The sequence below is a fragment of the Galeopterus variegatus genome, unplaced genomic scaffold (assembly GCF_000696425.1).
Source record: "Galeopterus variegatus unplaced genomic scaffold, G_variegatus-3.0.2 Scaffold766, whole genome shotgun sequence".
In the NCBI taxonomy this organism is placed as follows: domain Eukaryota; kingdom Metazoa; phylum Chordata; class Mammalia; order Dermoptera; family Cynocephalidae; genus Galeopterus; species Galeopterus variegatus.
The window spans coordinates 398258-426153 of NW_007726877.1; the positions used below are offsets into that span (position 1 = coordinate 398258).

The window sequence follows — 27896 nt, forward strand, 5'->3', positions numbered from 1 at the left end:
GAAACACATTCATGTGGCTTTTTGTTTTTGGTAAAATTATAAAAAGTAATGTATTTCAGCTGTAACCAATCAGTTACGACTCTGCTCCTTTCCGTTCTGATTTACCCTTGAGTTGGTTAGTGATGAAGTGACAGAGGGCATTTTGGGGATCTGGCTAAAGAGCAGTGAGTTGAGCTCACATTTGGTTTCGATTAAGTGGGACACATTTATGCCACTCACAATCACTTACAATCACTTTCACATACAGTTAAGTTTGTATATGTAATTATATGCTTTTTTTTTTCTCCCTAAAGAGAGTCTGCTAGAATGTATAGACTCTACTAAACCTGGCAGAGAACAGATGGTCAAACACTTTCTATCTCAGTCTGCCTTTCTGGATCACTTCTTAGATGGGAAGGATGAGTGCACCCAGTGTACAGATACAGAGCCTGCTAGAATGTATAGACTCTACTAAACCTGGCAGAGAACAGATGGTCAAACACTTTCTATCTCAGTCTGCCTTTCTGGATCACTTCTTAGATGGGAAGGATGAGTGCACCCAGAGAGTCTGCTAGAATGTATAGACTCTACTAAACCTGGCAGAGAACAGATGGTCAAAGCACTTTCTATCTCAGTCTGCCTTTCTGGATCACTTCTTAGATGGGAAGGATGAGTGCACCCAGTGTACAGATAAAGAAGAAATGAGGGGCCAGGACTGAGCCTTAGGCTACTGCTCCATTTAGAGCAGTGGGTCTCAAGTGGAGACATCTGGCTGGCTCTGGAGATATTTCTGGTTGTCATAACTAGGGATGTGTGTGCTACTGGTAGAAGCTAGGGATGCTTCTAAACATCCTACAATTCATAGAACAGCTCCCATAACAAAAAATTATCCAGTTCAAAATGTCAGTAATGCAGAGGTTGAGAAACTGTAGTTTCAAGGGTGGGAAAAGAAGGAAAAGACTGAAAAGCAGTCAAAAATACTAGGAAGCCGAAGTAGGTTCCAAAACCTGACAGTTGATAATGTGGCAGGAAGGAAGCCTTCATAAATTTTGTCCAATGGTCAAGTTCATAAAGTCCGAGACATGCTCTTGGCTTTAGTAATGTAGAAGTGGTGGTGACCATGAAGAACATGATTTTGGTGGGAGTGCTGCGGGCAAAAGCCACACTGGAGTAAGTTCAAGGGAGAATAGGGGGCCAGGAAGTAGAAATAGTCAGAAAAGATAACTTTTTCAAGTTCTGCTCTAAAGACACAAAGAAAAATGTAGCCAGAGCAGGGGGTTGTTGGCTGAGGAACTGTTTTTTATTAGAAGATAGGAGATCTTAAAGCATGTTTGTACGGTGATGGGTTTGACTCAACAGAGTATGAAAGATTGATGGTAAAGAAAAGAGAGAGGATAATTGCAGAAACAAAGTCCTGGGTTAGCAAGAAGGAGGTCAAGAAAATACGAAAGATGAAAATTATCAGGCTTAACTATATATCTTTACAAGAATTACATTCCCTAGAATTAATCAGTTGGTTCAGTTCTCCAGTACAAACTATCTCTTTGTTATAGACTGAATATAACATATGACTGATCTTGGGTAATACCATAAGAAACAAGGTATCCTTTTCTGTTCTCCTCTAAGGTATAGCTACATCTAATTTTCTATTAAGTGCCTGGAATACTGTTAGTGCTTTAAATATCAGTCTCACAAATAAATGAGCAAACAGGGAAATTCTAAAACTAGACAAAGATATTTTTACCATATAAACTTTTGTTAAAAAATCTATATCTACCTATAGGAATTAAATTGTATATGCATTCTTGAATAACCTGACTGGTAATTACAGTGGTTAAATTATTTGAATTTATTATTTATTATTTATTATTAGAATCTCATTTTAAAAAGTAGTTTGTAATTTTCATATCAGACGACTAAGAGTGAGTGGAATATATATTACTGAGTTAACAAATGATTCTTTTTATTTGTTTTTAATCTTTACCCTCTTTTTCTTCTGAAGACTGGTAGAGATCACTAAACAAACTGAATGTCATGGATTATCAGGCTGGGAACTCAGCTACCTTTGAAACTGTTCTGATAGGGCCGAGCCCGTGGCGCAATCGGGAGGGTGCGACGCTGAGAGCGCGGTAGCGCTCCCGCCGCGGGTTCGGATCCTATATAGGGATGACCGATGCGCTGACAGCACTCACTGGCTGAGCACAGTGCGGCCGGTCTCAAAAAAAAGGACAAAAAAAAAAAAAAAAAAAAAAACTGTTCTGATATTTTTTTCCCTACATCATGTTTGTTTTCCACTCTCACCATATAACAATTCCTTCCTTCCTGTTTTCTTCATTTTAATATTCTTTCTCATCTAATACACTTTGATGGCACCCAGGACACCTATTCCACTGCATTCTTTGTGTGTTTTAACTGGAGGTGAACTCTTTCAATATGAATTGTTCCTCTCACATTTTTCTGTCACTTTCTTTCCTTATCTATAATCTTACGTAGCATCTTTCCTCATCTATAATTTTAAATAGTTTCTTTCCTGAAGAAGTTTCCTTGCTGAGATCACAGAAAGACAACATAAGCTATTTTCAAAAACATTTTTACAACAGCAACATTGTTAGAATAAGTGTGTGTTTAAGATGACTTATTCTGTAGGGGTCGACAAAGGAGGAGATAAATTCTTTTTTAAAAAACATAGTCATTAGTTTTTAGTAACTTCTCTAATTTTATAGTATACTTAATAAACATTCTTCATTAGTATTTACCTCCCCATTATTTAGGTTTAAAAAAAAGAAGATTTTGTAGGTAGTCAAATTCATAGAAATGGAAAGTAGAATGGTAGTTGCCAGGCACTGGGCAGGGGGTAGAGATAGAAAGTACTTGTTTAATGAGTACTCAGTTTTGCAAGATGTTTCAGTTTTGCAAGATGAAAAAATTCAGGAGATATGCTGCACAACAATATGAATATACTTATGGTTAAGATGGTAAAAAAAAAAAAAGGAACAAATTACAGTGTTAAATATGTACAGTTTATTATATCAAAATACCCTAATAAAGCTGCACAACAATATGTATATATTTATGGTTAAGATGGTAAAAAAAAAAAAAGGAACAAATTACAGTGTTAAATATGTACAGTTTATTATATCAAAATACCCTAATAAAGCTGCACAACAATATGTATATATTTATGGTTAAGATGGTAAAAAAAAAAAAAGGAACAAATTACAGTGTTAAATATGTACAGTTTATTATATCAAAATACCCTAATAAAGCTGCACAACAATATGTATATATTTATGGTTAAGATGGTAAAAAAAAAAAAAGGAACAAATTACAGTGTTAAATATGTACAGTTTATTATATCAAAATACCCTAATAAAGCTGCACAACAATATGTATATATTTATGGTTAAGATGGTAAAAAAAAAAAAAGGAACAAATTACAGTGTTAAATATGTACAGTTTATTATATCAAAATACCCTAATAAAGCTGCACAACAATATGTATATATTTATGGTTAAGATGGTAAAAAAAAAAAAAGGAACAAATTACAGTGTTAAATATGTACAGTTTATTATATCAAAATACCCTAATAAAGCTGCACAACAATATGTATATATTTATGGTTAAGATGGTAAAAAAAAAAAAAGGAACAAATTACAGTGTTAAATATGTACAGTTTATTATATCAAAATACCCTAATAAAGCTGCACAACAATATGTATATATTTATGGTTAAGATGGTAAAAAAAAAAAAAGGAACAAATTACATATTTAAATATGTACAGTTTATTATATCAAAATACCCTAATAAAGCTGTTTAAAAAAATAATTTCATGGAAGTCAGTTTTCCTAGATTGTATATTATTTTGGGGGGACTTAAAGCTTTTTTAAAGTTACAGCAAAATCTCTCACAAATGAGTATTTTATAACATAATTTTACCTTTTTGCCAAAGTTCTATTATATAAAAGAAATTATGATTGTAATTTTCTTTAAGATAAATCTGCTTAAAAATTAGAGGACAGGAGCTGAAATGCTCTCATCACAAAGAAATGACAACTTTTTGCGGTGACAGATATACTAATTATCCTGATTTGATTATCACACATTATATATATGTATTGAAATATAACTCTGTACCCCATAAATATGTACAATTAATACATGTCAATTAAAATAAATAAGTTTATAAAAACCAAAACAAAACAGAAAAATAAGGTAGGTAAAAATCTAAGTACCAAACATTATAAACCTGTAGTATTCTATGAAGCCCTGTTTAAAAACAATTCCAAAAAAGTTTATCCTGTTAGATTACAGAAATAATTTGAAGTCTATGTTAAGCTCACTTTTAACTTTCAAAAATAAAATGAAAAGATAATACCATTGTATTGTAAAACAAGCCTCAGTTTTAAGTAATACTTAAATACTGTGACTTTATATGGCTACGCAAATTTTGTGAGTTTAATGCTTCTACTATTTAGAAGAGAAACAGTTGCTAGTTCAGCCTTCTTATTAATGAGTATATTTTTGTTCTCTGGTAATTCATTAAAGAGTAACAGTAAAGGAATATCTTTTTTATGGTGCTCTTAAGGTAAAGATCACCCCACAGAAAAGCAGTTTTAGAGTCACATATAGAATGGAATGCATACATGTCATACACACTCTTTCAGTCTTCCCAAATCTCAGAAAACTGATCAAGACTAGTATTTTACTAAGGGAAAGAAAGACCTATTAAAAAGATTAGAGAGGAATTTATAAAGAATGGATAGTTCTTTCCTAAGCTAAAGAGAAATTAAAAATGAGTGAATACTTCAAAAATATTTGTTAATAATTAATTAGTATATAACATTCATGATATTGCTAGACCCTTATACAAAAAACTGGGGTAAAATCTTAACTTCCCCTGAATTGTTCTGCCTTTAACCCCAAACTATTGCCACTCTTTCTCCTGCTCCTCACTCAGGATCTCTTTTTTGCATCAACTTTATCTTTACCTCCAGTCACTCCTCCTCCCAATTCTTCCCTCTAATAACTTTTTCTACTCTAGGACTTCAATTGTTTGTAGATTTCTTGGGCATACAAGAACAATATTTGGAAAACAGGAAGCATTCAACATACCCAGTGCTGAACAATGAGAGATATACAACACAGAAGTCCAAGATTTACAACAGGGAGAATAATAGGGAGCTGCAGCAAAACAACAGGGGTCTGTGGGCTCAACTGTGATGAACAGATGGTGGTGAGAGAGGCTTTGGGAAAGAAAGGCATGGGCGCTCTAAGAGGAAACATAAACAATGGCTTAGAACTAGAAATGAGCATGGCATATTCTGAGGGCCAGCAAGGTGACTTTCGCAGTTAAAGAGGACAGAGTTTCTGGGGGAAGTGGATCAGGTGGGATTGGGTAGGAAAGTATTCTAATATAATGATTTGATAGTAAAAATAACAACAAATACTGCTAGACTTACTGAGTACATCTATATGTTAGCTACTATGCTTAATGTTCTACATATAATACGCTATTTAATCCTCACAACAAACCTATAAGGTAGGGATTATGCTCCTCATTTTGCAGGTAAGGAAACTGAGTCTTAGAGAGGTTAACTAATTCATCCCAAATCACTCAAATGATAACTACAAGTGCCAGGATATGAAGCCAATTCTGAATGATTCCAATGTGGGCTTCTTTTCCACTATACCTAGTATTGGTGGTAGAGAGTGGCAGATTAATTTGTAGTAGTATATATATGAGTGGTAGAATTGGTAGACTAAAGGGGGAAAGGAGTTAATGATTTATAATTTGAGTCAAAAAAAAACAAAAAGAAACCAAAATATAAGCAGGTGATAAAGAAATAAAAAACCTTTCATGCTAAAGGCCAACAACAACTTACCCTCCTTAAGTTAATTCTTTTGTATAAAGAATACTCAAAGGTTTAATTTTAAAGAGTCACTAAAAATTAGAAACAAATGTAAATTCTCAAATTAAGGAAATACTTAAATTATGATCTATAATACAGTATCATTATGTTAAATTATTAAAATGTTTTTGAAGCATTTTTATTTTTTATTTTTTTATTTTATTTTATTTTTTTTTCCTTTTTTTTTACCGACCAGTAACGGGATCGCAACCCTCGGTGTCACGCCTGTACCGGGGACCGGCAACGGGATCGTACCGACCAGTAACGGGATCGCAACCCTCGGTGTCACGCCTATACCGGGGACCGGCAACGGGATCGCAACTCTCGGTGTTGCGCCCGCACTGCGCTCAGCCAGTGAGCGGGAACCGGTCTCCACATGGGATCCGAACCCTCGGCGGGAGCGCTGCCACGCTTCCAGGTGGCGCACTCTCCATTGCGCCACCGGGCCGGCCCGTGAAGCATTTTTAGTAACATGAATAATCACATAGGCTATAATATTAAGAAATTAGGTGACATAAAATATAAGGTTAATGAAAATAGCAAAAAATAAAAAAGAATAGAAGGAAATATATTAAAATGATAGAAGTAATAATATCTGGGTAAAGGGACAATAGGCGATTTATTTTCTTTATATTTTTTCCTATATATTTCAAATTTACCTAATGGGTACATTATTACTTTTAAAAACAGAAAAAATAGTAGTAACTAGTAACAAAGGATATCTTTAATTTCCTTTTCATCCAGTGACTTCTTTCTTCTTAACTCTCCTTCCTTCTGAACAGCTTCCACCCCACTATTTCAGGGGGAAGTAAGCACATTCACTCATATATTTATATATTTGATGGTCCTTGCACAGGTGGGAAGACTGTGCAGAAGGGCACCAGGCTAACAGTTGTTTCTCAAAGGAACTGAAAATTATGACTAAGCACACAGGCTTTGAAGTCCACAGAGCTGAGTTTCAATTCTACTCTTATAATTTGCTTACTGTGGGAACTTAGGCAAGTTTCTTAACCTCTCTGAGGTTAAAATTCTAACATGGGAAAAGTAATATAGATGATATTTTCCCCACACAAGGTTATTTTGATTTAATAAGATAATGCATGTAATATACCTGGCACAGAGAAAAAACTCAATAAAAGATAGTTATTATTTGGGACGTGCTGCAAATTTTATTCTACACAAATTAGATTCATGTTTTCATTCACATCAGGCTAAATATGTTCTCAAAAGTGAAGTGACAATAATAATTATGTTCCTACTCTACAACCTAAAGGGTTATGTTTGAAACCTATTTCGTTTATTGCACCAGCATATTTTATTGTTAGTTTACTTGCTCATTTTCTGTATCTCTAAGACTCTAAACTCCATGGCCAAATAAATTAGTTACTCTCATATGTCCAGAGCCTAGTATAATACTTGGGAATGGTTGATCCTCAGTACATGTTTGTTGAATAGATAAAACTTTATATTCTTCCAATTGCAAATCTTGTATGTCTGTGTCTCCAAACATATTTTGCAATACTTTAGTGTTGCCAGTGGAAAAGGAAAACTAAAGGCGACAAGCATTTCCAGTCCACCATAGTACAACTGCTGTCATTTCCTTTCCTCCTAACCCATCTACCTAAGCCTGGAAAGAGAGGCCTAGTTCTGCCAAGAGTCTCTCAACATGAGCACTCCAATTAGGACATAGTATAAACTGTACTGTTTAGTACTCCTTCCTAATTCATATTTCAGAAAAGTGGCCACACTAAACAGTAACGTATTGGCATCCTTGGAGTTGCTAGTGTGTGCTGAAGAATATAGTAGCACTCCCTAAACAATCCAAAAAAAAAAAAAAAAAAAAAAAAAAAAAAAATTCATGCTATTAAATGCAAACAAATAAACACTATGTCCTCATTTCTCATCTGAAAAATGTTGGTAATAATAACCCTCTAACAGTATTATTGTTAGGATTAATGGAGATGGAGCATGTAAAGCATTTAGCACAAAAGTTAGCACCAAATAAATGGTGGCTGTTATTAAAACGCAATCCTGAGGTGAACAGCATGCTGGGCCATAACATATCCCCGTGCAGAAGCTAATTTCTCTCTCTCTTTTTTTTTTTTCCTTTTTGTCTTTTTTTTTTTCGTGTCCGGCAACGGATCGCAACCCTCAGTGTCGCACCCGTACTGGACCAGGACCAGCAACGGGATCGCAACCGTCGGTGTTGCGCCCGCACCTCGCTCAGCCAGTGAGCGGGAACCGGTCTGTATGTGGGATCCGAACCCTCGGCGGGAGCGCCGCCGCGCTCCCAAGCGGCGCACTGTAGCAGTGCACCACTGGGCCGGCCCCAGAAGCTAATTTCTGAATAGCAAAACTGTCTAGTAACTTGAGTTTTATTTTAAGATTACCATTGTATTGCCTTTCTGTCTTAATTTTCATTTGTATGAAACTTTATTATGTAAGTGAAAAAAATTTAAACCCTTTTTATCTTTGTATTTTAATTTAATATCTAAAATTTTACAATTTAAATTGACTTTTACTATTATTTTCTATGACAGGGTTATCAAAAACCAAACCAAATCAAAATATTAACAAGCATTCCTTAAAAAACTATGCATTTTACCTGGCCATTTCCAAGCAGAGATATATCTTTCCCTATTAGAAAATAGGATCCAAAAAAGAAAATAAAGGCATGACTGAAACCTAGGATGGTCCAATAAAGAAATGTTTTAATGCTCAAGAGATGGTTTTTACTAATGTCTCTGTAAATTAAAAAAAGAAAAAGGAACACATTAGGACTTGTTTATTATTTATCTACTAAACAGTTATTACAATTTGATAATTATAAGACAAGACAAAAAAAGACAAGATGAATTTTTAATTTAAAATTGCTTGAAAATATTGGCAGAAAGAAATAAACCCAAATTTACAAACCACTGCTTGTAATATCATCTGTATAACAGCTAACAGTTCACATAATATATTCAAACACATCTTCATATTTGATAAAGAAACATAATATAGGTGTAAGTTTAATTGTGAAAAGTTGATTTGTCTGGATTATATTCTGTTAACATTCAGTCACTCTGCCATGATGGACTCTTTTTAGTTAGGTCATTTGCGTTAGGTTCAGCACTGAGGTTCCCTTCACTTCTAACAGTAGCTATCATGGGAAGAACAATCTGCGCCAATCTTGGGTCAAGCCCTGTCCTACGTATTCTGGGAAATCAAAGTAAGTTATTCCATATCTTGATAATTGGATACCTCTATAAGATGTTATGGTGGGAACCATAAGCTGTTCCTGAGGAACAGGACCCAATCACCTCTCTGTGATTACTTGGTTCTGGGGAGCAGGAATAAAGCAGAGGATTTGGGATGGGAATTAATGTCCTCAACCCTGCATTTTGCACTGATTATTACCCGTAATTTTGGCAATACTAGAACATAAACTAACTTTTAAGGAATTCTAGAGACTATTAATTATTGAATAATTTCTTTTGTACACAAAAAATAGAACATGTGGTTTGCCACAGGAAGTGCAAATTACAATTGCCCCATGCAATCCTAGGATGAAAGTGTTCATTCTTAAAAACACTGGAAAAATTATTCAAATTTTCTCTTTGACATTCAACGACTTTAAACCATATGGACAACTAAAGTACTTTCATTAGTAAAGTATTAATCACCAAGACACAACTTAAAATATTTGCTTATATTTTAGGTACTAATTTTTTTTTTTTTTTTTGGCTGGCTGGTATGGGGATACGAACCTTAACCTCGGTGTTATTTTAGGTACTTTTAAAAATTCATAACTATTTAATACACTATTTGCAATCAGTATTGTTATGGACATTATACTAGAAGATACTCACCGATAGAGGGTGGGCTTGCTCTGTAATACATGAGGGTCTATGTGCTGTTCCAAAAGACTATATATCAGAATAGGTAAGGAAGTAAAACAAATATTGTATAAAGTCAGGTACACGCTGTCATATAGTGTCTAGAAAGAGAAATTGGTAGGAATTTTGAGATTCTAAATAATCTCTGTATTACTATTATACTTATGCATATAGTCACAAAGAAGCATGTTAAAAATGAGCGTAAAATTACACAATTTTTCCAATTTACACCAAATTCAGGTTAATAATTCCAATTAAATAACCCCAATTTGTTTTTTATATAGACATAACCATATAATGTCCCTAGATTTATATATATTCTTTGTGGAAGCTGGAATATTTTGCTATATCAAGTGTTTCTGGAATTATAGTAAATTGGATCTACATTTCAAGATTCTCCACAATTTGGTCACTGTAATATACTTTTACACAATTCTCCTACATACATCCTAGGCTGTTTACTATTCCTTCAATATGCTACACATATAGTTTTGCTTTCATGGCTTTTGTCTCCCCATCTATGTCTTGCACTTCCTTTAAGGAACTCGACAAGACTCTCTTCTTCCATGAAACTTTTCACAATGGCCCAAATCCTTGATGACAGCTTCCTCCTCTAAACAGTCATAGGTGCTGCTATTGGAAATAATTGCTCATCACTTTGCCTATCCTTCATACATTGCTTTTATTGTTATTAGTACTGTCTCCCAAATGACACTGTAAACTCCCTGAAAACTTAATCAAAATAGGTCAGGTTTTCTTGTCACATGGTCTTATAGCTTTCTTTATTTTATTCAGGTTAACAAACTGTTACTGGCAATCAATCCCAAGCAGATATTTGGAATTTAGAGTGACAGGTTGTAAACAGAGGAGAAAACAGTGATCAAGTTTAGGAACAAATCATGAAAATCCGAAGACAATTAAGCTCTTGTTTTTTTTAATAAAATAGAAGCAAGGTCTTTATCAATTTGAGATGTATAATATGGTTTGTGAAAAAGGTGTTCAATTAGTCAGTAGTAGGTCCAAGTCATGGTTTACTCATTAACTTGGTTATGTGATCTTGGGCAAGTTATTTAATCTCTGTGGTTTTCACTTTCTTTTTTTATAAAATAAAACAGGGTAAGATTAGGAATGGCAAATATGTGACATGTATGTAACTGAAGATTCACCCTGTGCCCATTATAGCCAATGCTAACAAATTTCAGCATTTTCCCTCTGAGCTTCAGAAATCTTTTCGATACATCACTACAGGTGCCTCATTCAATTATTTAAAGCTAGCTTCTAAGATGATGTCATCCCTGTACTAAATTACTAAGTCTGAATTACTAAATTACTAAATCTAAAATATTCTGAATCAAAAATAAAAATGAGGCAAACCTCCAGTAGTTATCTGGTCTGCCTTGATATGAATTCTACAGAAATATCACAAATAAGTTGAAAAAAGTGATCAAAATTCTCTCATAAGCTGTTAAGCGTTAATATATATTTTTTAAAAGCTTCTAGAATTAAAATATAGTTTGGTATCAACATTCACCTCAAACTGAAAACAAGAATAAATATTAAAATATTATGCTGATTAAATACACTAATCAGAAAAGTTTTCTCTTGTTTCCCATAGGACTAAGAAAAATGAAAACCTCCCTCCAAAGGTCTATTAAAATCTGAACATACGTACCTTATACAAAAGAACAAAATATAGACTTCTATTTACTTACTTGTTGAGAAAACAAACAGTAGAATTGATATAAAAATTGGGGTGTGATAAAGCACACATTCTGAAAAATAAGATTAAATGGGAAATAATTAAAATATTTAGGTCTAAAAGAGAAAATAATTCTAAAAATAACTACTCAAGTATCCAGAAACCCAATCGCAATTGATGTGGTAAGTTAGAGGATATTCCCATAAGAATCTGTCCATATAAAATGAGAAAATAGGATTCCCATTTTATGAAAAAGTATCTAAAGCATTCTAAGCAGTAGTGCAGATATCAGAATAAAAAACCTTTGACTCCTATCATTGGGAAGCAATACCATAATTTTGAATTTACAATCTTCCACCTATTATTCAATACTTTCATATGCAGTTTTAGTAAGATTTACTTAAATCTCAGGGCTATATAGCTTTACAGTGCAAAAATATTTAAAAAGCACAATAAATGGAACTGTTGAAACATTTTTCCATCTCAATATACTCATATTACAAGTAAAAGCTAGAACAATAAGCTAGAAGAAAACTGCCACCATTATCTTATAGCAGTATGCAATCTACTTGAGTTTTTCATTGGCTTGCAGCTATTAATTATAGGAATATAAGGTACATGGGACACTCTGGTGTATTAAATGTCCTGGTAGCAGGAGTTCTTAATATGGGTTCCATAGACTCCAACCCTCCTCAAAAGGGTCCATAGATAGAACAATATTTCAATATAATTAATTTCCTTGCAATCCTAGCTATTTTATCTTATACATAAAAAACCCCTACACTGCAGAGCTCATACATTTCACTAGACTACCAAAGGGTCATACATGACACAAAAAAGGTTAAGAACCTCCACTTGAGACTCATAATGGATTTAAATTAAAATTTTTTACTGGTTCAGGATAAAATAACTTTAAAGAAATCAAATTTATTGTGTTCTAATTTGCACTGAATAAGATGTATCAGTTTTAAGTGTAAATTTCAGGTGTTTTGACAAATTTATACACGACCATCATAATAAAATTAGATAACTTTTCCATCACTCCAAAAAGTTCTCTTATATCCCTTTCTAGTCAATTCTACCACCTGTATCCTTGGCCCCAGGAAACCACTGATTGCTTCCCGTCTGTATAGATTAGATTTATGATAAAATACGGTTATTTTTACTTGTACAACTACATTTAGGAATAATTTGTAAGGTCGTAACATTCCTTAAACTGAAATTTCAGATTACTACATCAATAATTGATTCTAAATATCTACAGGAAACTCACCTTATAAAAAAAATACTGTACAAGGGTAGCTATTCTAATATAATAAAAATGACCATGAACAAAAAGCAGTTTGGAGAGGAATTTAAATCTAGCTATTGCATAGTCACTGTTTCTTGCAGCCTGTCTTCCTTCTTTACCCATGATTCCTGTAATAAAGGGGACAAAAAGGCATGTTCATTGATAACTGTTAAATATAATTTTCATGATATATCTGCAAATATCTTAATTATTTATAGTAGTTGAACCTAGACTTAGGAACACTAAATTCTAATATATAGCAGATAGCAGATGCCCAAAAGGTTGTTCTACTTAAATATGTAATTAATATAAAGCTACAATATATACCATACATGTAACACCACTTTTCAAAGAATTAGAATATAATAAAATAAAATACAACTAACATAAGAATCATATTGAAAGTTCAGGATCTAGCAGGAACATCAATGATTACACTAACAAGCATGAAGTACTGGGTAATAGACTTTTGATGGACAAAATGCTATAAAACAGGTTTAACTTCATCATTTTCAATGAATTTAGAAAGTATTCAAATTGAATAATTTGAACCTAGCAAAATGAGTGTATTTGACTCTTTTTTTAGTTCGCTAAATGCCCTGTTTATTCTGCAAACAAAGTTCAGAAATGTACAGACAAAATTTGTAGGCTGAGAAATCTCTGTGTAGTTGTTACTTCACAACTGTACTTCACAATGGCAGTGATGACAGCTTTTCAGTGAGTCATTAACCAGCCATTTTTTGTTTAAAGTGAACACAGTGAGAATGGATTATAAATGACCTACTTCTCTAACTCACTGTCAACTTTTTCTGCTCTAATGTTTAAGAACAAGTGGAGCCTTCACTTGGTCAGCCACCTCCTTGCCGCTCAGTGCCTCAACAATACCAAAAGCAAATTCAAAGCTGGTACCAGGACCTCAGCTTGTAAGAATCAGGCAGTCCTTTTTCACAGGATTCTTAAAGAAGCTGTAATGACTTCCCATTCATCATTTTGTCTTTAGCAAGTGGGTGTGTTGTAACTTTGTTTCCAAAAACCTATTTCATGAGCCAACAGAGCAGTAGGAGCTGCACAGATGGCAACTATGAGGCCCTTCCTGCCTGCCTTTTTGTTCCTTCAGTGTCTCTTTCATAGCAGCAGATTCAGAGAAATTCTGTGCACCCATATTACGTCCTGGTAGAACCACCACCATAATATGGCCCCTGTTTTTTTGCATCTTCAAGACTGGCATCAGGACAAATGACAACATCACGGCTACATTGTACTGGGTCTTTTCCAGCCAGACCTGCAATGGTGACCTTAATCCCAGCTCGTCTCATAACATCTACAGGGATGACTGTCTCCATTTCTTCTGCTGCCTTAGCTAGGATGACCAGAGCTCTTTTTGAAACCATTTTTACATTTTTTAAAGACCCACACCTGACTGAAAGGGGACGCATGCCAGCATGCACCATATTTGACTTTTTAAACAAACTTTCATGCACAAGTTAAAACATGCTTTTAAAAAGAGATATGTCCAAAATCATTTGAAATCAGTGCATCATTTTATCTGATAAATATGAGTACTTCTTTTAGGTTACAATAATCCTTTAGGTTTCAAAAAGAGCAAAATAGTTATTGCCAAGTTTGTTTTTTTCAATCTGAAAGTAACTTTCCAAAGTTAAAATAAAATTTTTTTATAATAGCAGAGTCAAAATGTTCCAAAATGTACAGGCAAAGAAGATCACCTACATTCAAAACACCTAGAGAAAACCACTGTTTTTGGTCTATATCCTTTTAGAATTTTTATTCCTGCATATTTCTCATGTGTGTGTATTTAATATACATAAAAACGTGTACAAAGATGGGATTGTTTTGTAACCTGCTTCTGTTACTTAATAGATTATGGACATTGGTTAAAATAAATATCTTTATCAATATGCCCAATTATTTTCTTAGAAGAAATTCTTGGATGTATAATTGCAAGGTCAACAGGCACACACTTAAAATTTTGTTACGAATAATAATGCAGGGTGAACCAATTTATGCTTCCTCTAACATTGTAAATCTATACCTTTGCCAAAACGAGTTTTATCAATCTTTGTAATTTTTACTTATCTGATAGGCAATTTTAACTTGCATTCCTTTGTTAAGACTGAACACTTTTTTCATACATCTATTATTCATTTTAGATTTCTCCTTTTGTGACAACTGACGGCTCACATCCTTCTGCATATTTCTACTGGAGTGTTTTTTTTTATTCTTGTTAATTTGTTAAGTCTTCATATATTAGGAATATTAAGACTTTGTTATCTATTTTGCAAATAATCCTTACTAGTTAGTTTATCTTTTGTCTTTAAAATTTGTTTGGGGGTAATTTTTACCTCTGCCACACATATTGATCTTTTTCCTATAGTTAACTGTAGTTTCTTGCTTTGGTTTTGTACTTAAAAGACTCTTACATACCTGAAATTCATGATTATTCCTTAAATTTTCTTCTGCTACTTTTTATGATCTTTAAAAATTATTTAAATCTTAATCCATCTGGAATTTGTTTTGCTATAAGTAATGAAAAGAGACCCAACTTTTTTCCCCAAATGATTAATTAGTTTTATCAATATTTTTAATTAAATAACTTGTTTCCCTATTTATTTGAAATATCTCCTTTGTTATTTACTAAACTTCCAGATGCTTGAATCTGTTCTAGTCACTGGTTTGTGTGTTATAATAGAATCGAATTGTTATAAATACTGTAGTTTTTTTATACTTTAATGTATGGTATAGGAAGTTATCGAATTGTTATAAAGATTTATGGGAAACAACAGTATACAAATTAGAAAGTAAATTAAGTTTTCAAAATGAAGAGTTAATTATCCCAAAGAGGAAGGAGTTGACACTTGAGAGATATGTTGGAAATAAAAGACCTGATAAGTACCCATCACAGGACATTAGAGAGACTATTTCAGAACAGAGAATAGCCTAACTCTCTTCTACCTCAAATCTTATCCTCCAATAAAAAACCCACACCCATACTTTTCTCTTTTGCTCTGTATTTGTAAAATAAAATTATAAAAAAAGACAGGTCAGAATATGGGTAAAATATAGGAAATGATTAATAAATTAAATATAATAAGATAATATTTGTATTCTAAGTTCAATAAAAGTTTGAGGCAAAAATAGAAAAGAACTCAGATTATTAAAATCAGAAAACTATTTGAAATTTTATAGTTTTATTACAGTTTGGTGCAATTTCCTGTCTCTAAAATTGTCTTTAAAATGTGTTGCAGAATCTTTAGATTCACAAATAAAGTAAATAATAGTAACATTCTAAAACAAGAATTTAAAACCATAAGGGCAACTATGTAAATCACATACTTAGAGTTTAAAATGATAAAATAATATGTGAAAGTCCTTTAAAAGGTACAAAATGGCATGTAAGAATAAAATTACTTTTATTATGAAGGAGAATTGGCAAAGATAAAATTCACTAATGTAGTATTTATTTCCTTTAAAATTTGGAACTAAAATATCCTAAATACTGGGCTTAACTATAACAGGTTTCTGATGGGGATACACTGTGATATACTACCATGTTGAATTTAGTTTCCATTCACTTATTTTGATACTGAACTTTAATCTGCAAAAGGAAATTTGAAACCACCAAGTAATTATACTAACTTTAAAAGTTCAGTTAAAAAAAAAAATCACCTATGCCAACATGTGCTTCTTGTATCATGCTCACATCATTAGCACCATCACCAACAGCCAATGTTATAGGTTTCTCAGGTGAGATTTTTATCAGTCTTATTACCTGAAAGACATACAATAAATCAGTTCTTTATGATAAAATTTCAATTTTCTTGTATTTATACAAAGTCATTTATCTGAAATGACTCTGTAGCAGAACACTGGAGTAATAAAAAAAATTTAACTTTATTTATGTGTGACATTAACATGCACTGGGGTTCATTTTTTGAGGGGATGTCTACATTAAGATTTTGAAAGTCTTTCAGAAATGTTATAGCAAAACAGACATATCTTTGAATTTTATGAGGAGCAAGTATCTTAAATACAGCTTAATTTTTTAAAAAGCTTAATAATAATTGTGTAAAAAAAACTGCACTTAATTGAACTCTGTCAGACAAAATTTTCTCTTTCTCAAGAAGGTATTCTTTTCATCTGATACAGAGGAAAGACAATTGTTTTCTCTTGTAATAAACAAAGTTTAAAAAATTTAAAAAAGCAATCAAGATTCAATTCAGTAAAATCAGAAGAAAGATTTCTTTGAAATTCTTAATCTTGAAGTTCTTTGAATTTTTACAAAGAACCTAAGTCTTAGCTCTGATTGGTCTCCAGTTTTAGTCTCCATAGACTGGAATACATTAATTATAATAATATAGGCACTGAATTCCATGAAGCCAAAATAACTGAATGTCTAATTTATTAAACCTATATGTAAAACAATCAGTATTAAGGTGAGCACTGGAAAGAATATTTGTGAAGGATACAGACTAAGACCTCAAATATGGAGTTACAAAAAATGTTTGTATAAGGTTTTACTTGAATCATAGATAGGTGAAATTCAAATATTTCCTGTATATAGCACCAAGTCACAAGTTAGCTGGCTTTTCAACTTTTTACTACAGGTCTACTTGTCACTTGATAGACACTTTTAACAAAGAATGATCACTTCATGAGAATGCAAGAATAAGCAGAGATCAACAGAACCACTCTGAAGGTGCTGATGAACTAGAGTCTCCTAGGCTCCTTCACTAGCTAAGCAACTAACTTGTGTAATATTAATTATCACAGTTCAAATTTGTGTTTCAGCAAGATCACAAACTGCTGCCCATCACAGACCTTATAGGTCATGATGAATAGTTGAAATCTTTAAGTTTACTCGAGAATTCCAAAAGTCTAATGTACACAGTTAAAATTCATAATGCAAGTGACTGACATCTAGCAAGATTCACATACTTCATACCATTAAATGGAACTATGTAAGGCATTTCCCTTAAAGAATATTTTAGATCTATGTATATAAAGACATTTAGACAAACTTTTTATAGTGATACATACTTTTGCTTTTTGTAGTGGTGCCATACGACAGCATAATACAGCTGAACAATTTCTACAAACTTCCATAAATAGTTTTTCATGCTCCCTGAGTGCAAGAGATAGGCTAGTCCCATCTACTACCAGCCCATGCTGAATCACATGATCCTCTGTAATTCTGAAAGAGAAAATAATTATATCCTCTGTAAGATACTTAGAAGCCACATTATTTATACTCATATGGAAAAAGATTCTTACTTAAAGATGAACCAGTCATCTACAAACTTTACTATTAAAAGACTGATATGTCAAAGAACAAACTCAGTTGTACTACCTGGAAGTTAAGATGAAGCAGAACTGAGAGTCATTGATAGGATGAATAAAAAAGATGATATTCAATTTTACAATGAAGTGACATATAGATACAGTAACTATATTTTCTAAAATGTGAATTGTAACAAATAATATGAGGATATTCTCCCAAATTGTGAGAATGAAAAGTCTTACAAAAAGAGAAACATTATTGGTTATACATTTAGTAAATCCTATTAAGTAAAAAAAAATTAAATGAAATAAAGAATGTTCAGGAAAATCCATGAGCTAGGTTCACCATATGTGTAAGTAGGAAGGAAAAAAATGAAGGAAACAGTACTGTCTTTAGATATTAACCTCTGTAATGGATTGTAACACCAGATATTGCTACAGTGGAACACGGATAATACCCTCACTAGTGGACATATGCTACACAAGCGCTATTAAAAGTTTTAGATATTAACCTCTGTAATGGATTGTAACACCAGATATTGTTACAGTGGAACACGGATAATACCCTCACTAGTGGACATATGCTACACAAGCGCTATTAAAAGTATGGTCTGACTACTAGCAGATGGGCACACTATTTGTTGCAAGGAAGACATAAGGAGCTTGCATCAGTTTGCAAATCAATTGTATCACTACCACACCATTTTGCTCAACTCTTCTCTCCCTATTCTCCTTTGCTAATTAAGACTTTCTTGATAAGGAAGTAGTACACAGATTTACGTTCTAGTGCAAGCTCCTTTATGTTGTTGAATGCCAGCACTCAGGGTAGTACTTGCCTTGTGATATATGTAGGACAGTGCTACATATACCACAAGGAAAGTACAGGTTTACAGTATAGCAGATTCTGCTATTGAGAAATATCCCTCCATTTTTATTTATTTATTTATTTATTGACAGCTGGCCAGTATGGAGATCTGAACCCTTGACCTTGATGTTATAACACTGTACTCTAACTAACTGAGCTAACCAGACAGCTCTATCCCTCCATTGTTAAATCAGAAGTGAGACTATTAAATGAGCAACAAGCTAAAAAAGATAAACATAAACTGATACTGATAGACTTTAGTCTTATAACAGAAACACACTTTCAAAAGTTAAAAGGATGTCTTTCATAGCATGCCTAATCACTCTGTGTTGTACTATAATTATTTTCACTGGCTGCAGTTATTAATTATAGGAATGTATGCAACATAGGATACTCTGGTATATTAAAATGTCTTGGTAGCATGGGTAAGCACCATAAAATTTAAAAAAATGTGTTTTTCTCTTCTTTATTAATTCTCCAATGTCTGAAATCAACGCCTACATTGACTGTTTTCTTTCCTATTCACCAAACTTTACTTAGCAACCTGTGCTACCTCCGATGTCTGCAGCCTGTCCTAAGCACTGCTTGAGCAACATGCTTCCAAAGAAGTGGTTGCAGCCAAGAGTGGGACAGATCAGATCAGTTGTCCTAGGGAACTTTCCCAAGGCACACTAAATTAGGTGTTCCTCTGAACAGGCTTCATAAATTATCATATTATGATCTCACAATCTAAGGGATAATATTTAAGAAACAGAAATGCACTACAGTTCTGGCACATAGTGGGTAGCACCTGCTTGTCTCTGTAGCCTCATGTCTCATTACTCTCTCTATACCCTCTCCCACCTATTCCATTTTCTGGACACACTTTACTATTAATTCTGTGAATAAGCCTCTCTACTAGCTCTGAGAATTTATACACACTGCCCCCTTTGCTTCTTGGTGTTACTCTGTCCAGTTAACATATCCTCTTTCAAGAGGCAACACATCTTTCAGTTCTTCCAGAGCTCTCCCTGATACCCCTGGTCTAGGCTAAGTTTCCCTCTTCTGTCCTCCCACAGCTTCTGTTCTTGCCTCAGTTACAATTGGTCTATGACAATGTATTTACTTCTCTGTTTTCCCTATACCCTGTAAGTACTTTGAGAGTAAACAACACATCTTATATGACTCCACGTTCCAAATACCTAGACAGGAGACAATATATGTTTGTGAAGGAATGGCTATATAAACTAAAGCTTTCAAAAGTATGGAATTCTTTGCTCTACGCAAGACTTTTATGAAGATCTTTAGAATAAATACTTCCTGAAAGCCTGTAAACCAAAAACCCTATTGACTTATATGGTATCTCAGAAAATGTATTCCATCAAAACCATATAACTCTAAAATATAAATTTCACATGGAAAGTGCTATGGTTTGAATGTGGCATCTCCTCTAAAACTCACGTTGAAAATCCCCACTATGGGGGAATTTATTAGAACTAGGACCTCTGGGGATATGATTAAGTCATAAGGGCTCTGCCCTCATGAATGGATTACTGCTCTGATGAAAGAGGCTTCAGAGAGAATTCACCCTCTCTCACACCCTCTTTCCCTTTTGCAGTGTGTGGGCACACCATTCCTCCCCTCCAGAGGATGCAGCAACAAGGCGCCATCTTGGAAGCTGGGAGCAGCCCTCACCACCCAACCCGTCAGCATCTTGATTGTGAACTTCTCAGTCTCCAGAACGGTAAGCAATAACTTCTGTTCTTTATAAATTATTCAATCTCAGATATTTTGTTAACAGTACAAATGGACTTAGATAGCAAGCCTAAAATCCACTTTAAGGGTGTAGTCCTCACTTATATAATATAGATTTTGTACAAAAAGGGAAATGAACAATACCAATGATCATAACATATTCATTAAAAGTACATATACAGAAGACAAATATGCTAAAATGCAAATAATAATTAGTAGTCCTCACTTATATAATATAGATTTTGTACAAAAAGGGAAATGAACAATACCAATGATCGTAACATATTCATTAAAAGTACATATACAGAAGACAAATATGCTAAAATGCAAATAATAATTATCTTTAGATGGCTGTATTATTAACCTTCTTCATAACTTTCAGTATTTTTCAAGTACACATGTATTACTTTTATAATCAGGAAAGTATTTTAGAAGGCATGAATAAAGTAAACAATTCTGAGCAATTAATTTCTATGTTTTAGGAAATTCTCTTTGACGTTATGGTACTTAAATGTTTAAGCAGCCACAACGCTGTTGACACTGCTCTGAAACTGTAATATAATTACAGTAACTAAATCAATCACCTTTTTTGCACTCAAGACCCTTCTGACAGTTGTACTCCCTTTTTAGAATGCTTAAGTAAGTTTTTCTTTGATGGAATCCAGAGTTAGTACCACATCAATGCTTACGTAACAAATATAAAACATTGAATGTAATTAACAACTATGGCGTTGTCTTTTTGTGTTTGTTTTTTCTACGTTAGTATCACAAGACTGCAAATGATAGGTACGTACAGGAGACTTAATATAGACTTAATATGCCTACATGCAAGCAGTCCTCATGCTCACACTGAAGAAGTACTTACTCCTTCATTTATCACAAAAAATTAGATTGTGTTAAATGGGGGCAGCCAAATAAATATGATCTGCCTGTAAAAAAACAGATTTATAAAACAGTCTGAATTTAGAGTATAAATTCTTATGAAATAATCTTTGAATAGTAAAATGGAGATTAATTTCCCAGTTTGGTCATGCAAACAAGATTAGAGGTCAGCAAATGTCTTCTGTAAAGGACCAGATAGTAAATATTTCAAGTTTAGGCTCTATGGGCCAAGAGGCAAAATTGAGGATGTTACACAGGTATTTATTTACTAAGAGAGAAAAGGAATTTCAACAAAATTTGTATTGACTAAGTTAAAAATGTAATAATAATTGAGTATATATTTTTTATAATATAGAAGTCCACTAATGAGAAGAATGGAAATCTTTTGGAGGGAGGAATAATATTTTGCTTAATGTGGATTCAAAGTTAATGTTCTCTACCATCAAAATTGACTTCAAATGTTCATCTTCTACTGCTGATCACTAATGAGACTTTAAATTTCAATATAATAGAACTATATTTATAATGAGATTTTATAATTCACCTTTGAAAATGTCTTTTCAAACAGGTAGTACAGCTAAAATATCACTGCATAGTAAACAATGCTTTGCTATCTAATTCTATGATAAAATAATTCCCACTACTGTGCCTTAAAAGTGTGATATTAAAGTCTATGTTTCTCTTCTTTTGATATGATGGCTACATACTGACAATAAGAAATGATAAAATATCACAATACGGTGCTGTGTAGCACTCAAAACACTGTCCAGTTGTAACTGTCCAGTTGTAATGTACCAAGCAGAGTATGAAGTGATAAAGAGTATTTCATAAGGTCTCTGTTTTGACTGCTCAACTCTGGAGCTGTAGTGCAAAAACAGTCATTCATAGTAGGTAAACAAATGTGGTTGTATACCAACCAAACTTTATTTACAGACAATGAAATATGAATTTCATATAATTTTCTTGTCATGAAATATTATCTTTTTTGGGTTCTTTTTCATCCATCAAAAAATATAAAATCTACTTTTAGCTCATGAGCTTACAAAAAGCAGGCAGTGGCAGTGGGCTGTGTTTGGCTTGTTGGCCATAGTTTGCTGACCCCTGAAACTGTATGACTTATATATCTATATTCTCACCTTCTGGCAAGCTGCCTCAATTGTTCAGCACATTCACTGTCTGATTTCTGGTTTATAAGTTCAAGGATGTTCATGGTTCGATGAAAATGTCCACATGATAAGCTCACACTAACAGCTGTTTCATGTTTATCTCCAGTAAGTACCCATACTTTGATACCAGCCATTCTCAATGCTTCAATAGTTTCTCGAACTTTATCTTGTAGTCTGAAAATAAAAGAAACAAAGTTGACAGTAGAGAATACTTTTCTGACTGTATGTTAAGTATAAACCACATAGTATATGTAAGGTAAATTCTGGATTCCTTGACCTAGGAATGTTAAAGTATAGCAATATAGCTGAAATTTTCTCCCATTGGGAAAAAACAAGTATAAACAGATTTGCAATCATCTGGTTAACATAAAAATCAACCAATTAAAATCTAAAATGTCATATTTTAAGAGTATATTTTCAAAGCTGATTTTTATCAGACCAAACTATATAGTATTCATAAACTCCTATTTTATTAGGCAGTCTTAAATTTCAATCAGAATTATATATTTTTTTTAATAAGAAAATTTCTCAAATCACCCATATAGTTTGAAAATCAGACTGTGGAAAATAAAGGACTACATAAGTTCAGGTGAATCTCAAAAATCTCATGAAGACAACTGAAAAGTAAATAAACACCTAGATTAAAGAAACATGCAAACAGTCTTAGATCTAGGGGAAAATGAAAACATAAAAATCTTACTTTGTAGAATTCAATTTAATTTACAGAACTCAATTTAATTCAAGAAACTGTGAAAGAGACATTGAGGTAGATACTGGGGGACAAAGACAAAGAATAAAAGGATGTCACAGAATTCATAGGCTTACAGAGGAGAAAATCTTACTAGAGACGGGAAAGGGAAGTGGGAGGGGAAATAGTGAGAGACATGCTTAATGGACACAAAATTATAGCTACATGGGAAAAGTAAGTTCTATTGGTGTACAATTGAGCTAGGCATCTAAAATTAACAATAATTTACTGCATATTATCAAATGGCTAGAAGAGAGGAGATCAAATGTTCACATCACAAGGACAAGATTAAGTTTTCCAGTGATGAATATGCTAATTATCCAGATCTGCTCATCATAAATTGTATATACATGTATTGAAAAATAATTCTGTGCCCCATAAATATGTATAATCAATGCATTTCAATATAAAAAAAAAGAATAGAAATTTTAAGGTCAAAAAACAAAACAAAACAAAAACCCCAAATAATTATAATATAGTTCTAAGGACAACAACAAAATTACCTACAAAATTCCGAGACAAGAATAGAAATTTTAAGGTCAAAAAACAAAACAAAACCCCCAAATAATTATAATATAGTTCTAAGGACAACAACAAAATTACCTACAAAATTCCGAGACATCACAAGGAAGAGAATTTTTAATACTGTTTGGTGTCAGGAAAGGTCTTACTGGATATCTGAGCTATAGTTTATAAATAGGTATTCACAGATGGATAGGGAAGGGAAGATCCATCAAGGCAGAAAGCACACCCTTGCCAAAGAACAAAGACATAAAATAGAATAGTTTAAACTAAAGTTGGTGTGCAGAGGAGAACTACAAACAGTTCAGTATTGTTGAAACATAAAGTGAGACGAACAGTGGTGGGAGGTGAGGCTGGAAAATTAAGCAGGTGCTTAAAGTCTTTGTATGGCACGCTGAGAAGTATTCTAAAAATTCAAGCTTACGAGAAAACTACAATAGCTGGTTTCCTTCATCTATTTCAGATATCTGACTAGAATAAAAATTATATATACTGACTGGGAAAAATGAGGCTTTACTTATATTGATTTTAAGTATATTAAGTTATTATAGGATGTTAATAAATAGAATTTATGGCATATACTAGGAACATTTGGCTAGAAAAATTCATATGAGAGAAAAATGATATTTCTTATTTTTCTGATACTTACCTATCTTCCACTGCTGTAGCTCCAAGTAATGTCAAGTCTTTTTCTACGACCTGGAAGGCATCTGCCAATTTCTCTTCCCGTTGCTGCAAGGCGGTCCTGGCTTCAAATAAGCATCTATTTATTTCCTCATACTCTTTAGATGTTAACTGTCTATAGGCTATACACAGAGTTCGGAGCCCTTTCTAAAACAAAACAAAACAAAATTAAAGACAAAAACCAAACACAAATTACAGAAAATCAAGAAGTCATTGAAATAAACTGAGAATCCCTTACCAAAAATCAATAACAAATCATTTAAAAAGTTCTATCATCTAGTAACAGGAAATAAATGGTCACCAAACCCTAGTGATCTGAGTTATAGAACACATATTATCATAGGTTGTTCAACTTCTGAAGAGTTCTTAAAAAGTTGCTGAAAATGATTATGGTCATTGAATTGTAGAATGTTAGAGCCTAGAAAGGATCATAAAGACTATCTTATTTGTAGTTTCAAACCGTGTTATATGTAAAGACAGAAAGTTTTATAATGGTACCTTCAGGATTGTTGAGAGAGACAGATCCAGGTTCTACTCCCCCACTATAATTTACAAATACACTTTTACCTACTTTGAAAGGAAGATTTTTTTGTCTTTTTTTTTTTTAAGTAAATGAGATCATAATATCTGGAGGTTTCATTGTCATTTGTCATTTTCAATGACAAAATTTGCCATTCAAATTGTAAAATGGCCGGGCTGGCCTGTGGCTCACTCGGGAGAGTATGGTGCTCATTTAACACCAAGGCCATGGGTTCGGATCTCATATAGGGATGGCCGGTTAGCTCACTGGGTGAGCATGGTGCTGACAACACCAAGTCAAGGGTTAAGATCCCCTTACCGGTCACCTTTAAAAAAAAAAAAAGTAAAATGGCCATTTACCAAATAAAGAATACTTTCTAGATCTAAAAAAATGAATGATTTTAAATAACCTCATTATACCTTTACCAGTGAATTAGAATTACACAACACTTAGGAATATATATTTGATTATCAGATTCTACTAGGCTCAAATTTTCCTCATGGTGTTAATCTCTAAAAGTTGGTATCTAAATGTAAAAGGTTTAATAAAAGTTCTTTACTTGCTATACATTTTCCTCAGAAAACCACGCTATAAATTTTCTAATAACAGAACTTCGAAAGAGTAGATTTTAAAAAAACATATGACACTATTTAGCAGATTTCTAAATAGTGACATTCCTTTCCTGGAGACAAATGAAAATGAAAACACAACATATCAGAACCTATAGGATATACCAAAAGCATTTCTAGAGAATTTACAGGAATAAATGCCTACATCAAAAAAGAAGAAAGACTTCAAATAAACAACCTGACATTATACCTCAAGGAGCTGGAAAAACAAGAACAAACCCAAAATCAGTAGTACGAGAGAAATAACAAAGATCAGACCAGAAATAAATGAATTAGTGACTTAAAAAAAAATACGAAAGACTGATGAAACATAGAGTTTATTTTTCCAAAAGATAAACAAAAGTGATAAATTTTAGCTAGACTAATGAAGAAAAAAGAGAGACAACTCAAATAAAAATCAGAAACAAAAAAGGAGATCAGATCAGATACCACAGAAATACAAAGGATCATAGGAGACTACTACAAACGACTATGTGCGAACAAACTGGAAAACCTAGAAGAAATAGATAAATTCCTGAACACAAACAACTTACCAAAGTTAAATCATGAAGAACTAGAAAACCTAAACAGACCAATAATGAGTAATGAAATTGAAGCAGTAATAAGACTGTTTCACTGCTGAATTCTACCAAACAGTTAAAGAAGAACTAACACCAATTCTTCTCAAACGCTTCCAAAAAATTGAAGGGGAGAGAATACTTCCAAACTCATTCTATAAAGCCAGTATTATCCTTATACCTAAACTGGAAAAAAGACACAACCAAAAAAGAAAACTATAGACCAATATCCCTAATGAACACAGATCCGATAATCCTCAGAATACTAGCAAACAGAATCCAATAACACATTAAAAATATCATTCACCATGACTAAGTCAGATTCATCCCAGGGATGTAAGGATGGTTCAACATACACAAATCAATAAACATGATACATCATATCAACAGGAAGGAAAAAAAAATATGATCATTTCAATAGATGTAGACAAAGCATTTGATAAAGTCCAACACTGCTTCATGATAAAAACACTCAATAAATTAGGTTTAGACAGAATGTAACTCAACATAATAAAGGCCACATACAACAAACCCACAACTAATATGACACTGAATGGACAAAAATTGGAGGCTTTTCCTGTAAGATCTGGAACCAGGATGCCAACTTTCCCAACTCTTACTCAACACAGTACTAGAAGTTCTAGCCAGGATAATAAGGCAAGAGAAAGAAATAAAGGGCTTCCCAATTGGAAAGGAAAAAGTCAGTGACACAATCCATGTACATAGAAAACTCTAAGACCCAACCAAAAAATTACTAGCACTAAAAAATGAATTCATTATAGTGGCAGGATACAAAATCCACACACAAAAATTGATACTTCCTATATGCCAATAATGCAATAGCTGAAGAAGAAATCAAGAAATCCTACTCACAATAGTTACCAACAAAAATGAAACACCTAGGAGTCAATTTTACCAAGGAGGTGAAAGACCTCTACAATGAAAACCATAAAACACTGGTGAAAAATATCAAAAAGGACACAAATAAATGGAAAGATATCCCATTTTCCTGGGTTGGAAGAATTAACATAATCAAAATGTCCATATTACCCAAAGCAATCTACACATTCAATGCAATCCCTGTCAAAATACTGATGACATTCTTCACAGAAATAGAAAAAAACAATCTTAAAATTTGTATGGAACCACAAAAGACCCCATACGGCTAAAGCAATCTTGAACAAAAAGAACAAAGTTGGAGACATCACACTTCCTGACTTCAAAATATACTATAAAATTATAGTAACCAAAACAGCATGATACTGGCATAAAAATAGGCAAATAGGACAATGGAACAGAATAGATATCCCAGAAATAAACCCACACATTTATAGCCAACTTATTTTCAGCAAAGGTGCCAAGAATATACAGTGGGGAAAGAACTGCCTCTTCAATAAATGGTGCTGGGAAAACTGGATATCCACATGCAGAAGATTGAAATTAGACACTTATCTCTCACCATTCACAAAAACCAACTCAAAGTGGATCAGAGACCTAAACTTAAGACCTGAAACTATGAAACTACTAGAAGAA

At 33.1% G+C, this 27896-nt stretch overlaps 1 protein-coding gene and 1 pseudogene across 1 annotated transcript in view; both read right to left on the reverse strand.

The window, feature by feature from the left end:
• ATP11B (ATPase, class VI, type 11B) overlaps positions 1 to 27896 on the reverse strand; it is a 94575-nt gene that overhangs the window by 21180 nt on the left and 45499 nt on the right. Inside the window, exons 13-20 of the mRNA XM_008572235.1 lie at positions 24623 to 24804; positions 22674 to 22877; positions 17817 to 17970; positions 16446 to 16548; positions 12744 to 12889; positions 11484 to 11543; positions 9745 to 9872; positions 8496 to 8634 (exon numbers count right to left, since the gene is read on the reverse strand). Of these exons, the coding sequence (XP_008570457.1) occupies positions 8496 to 8634; positions 9745 to 9872; positions 11484 to 11543; positions 12744 to 12889; positions 16446 to 16548; positions 17817 to 17970; positions 22674 to 22877; positions 24623 to 24804 (1116 nt within the window). The remainder of the gene's footprint in view (positions 1 to 8495; positions 8635 to 9744; positions 9873 to 11483; positions 11544 to 12743; positions 12890 to 16445; positions 16549 to 17816; positions 17971 to 22673; positions 22878 to 24622; positions 24805 to 27896) is intronic.
• On the reverse strand, positions 13556 to 14152 carry LOC103590099 (annotated as a pseudogene).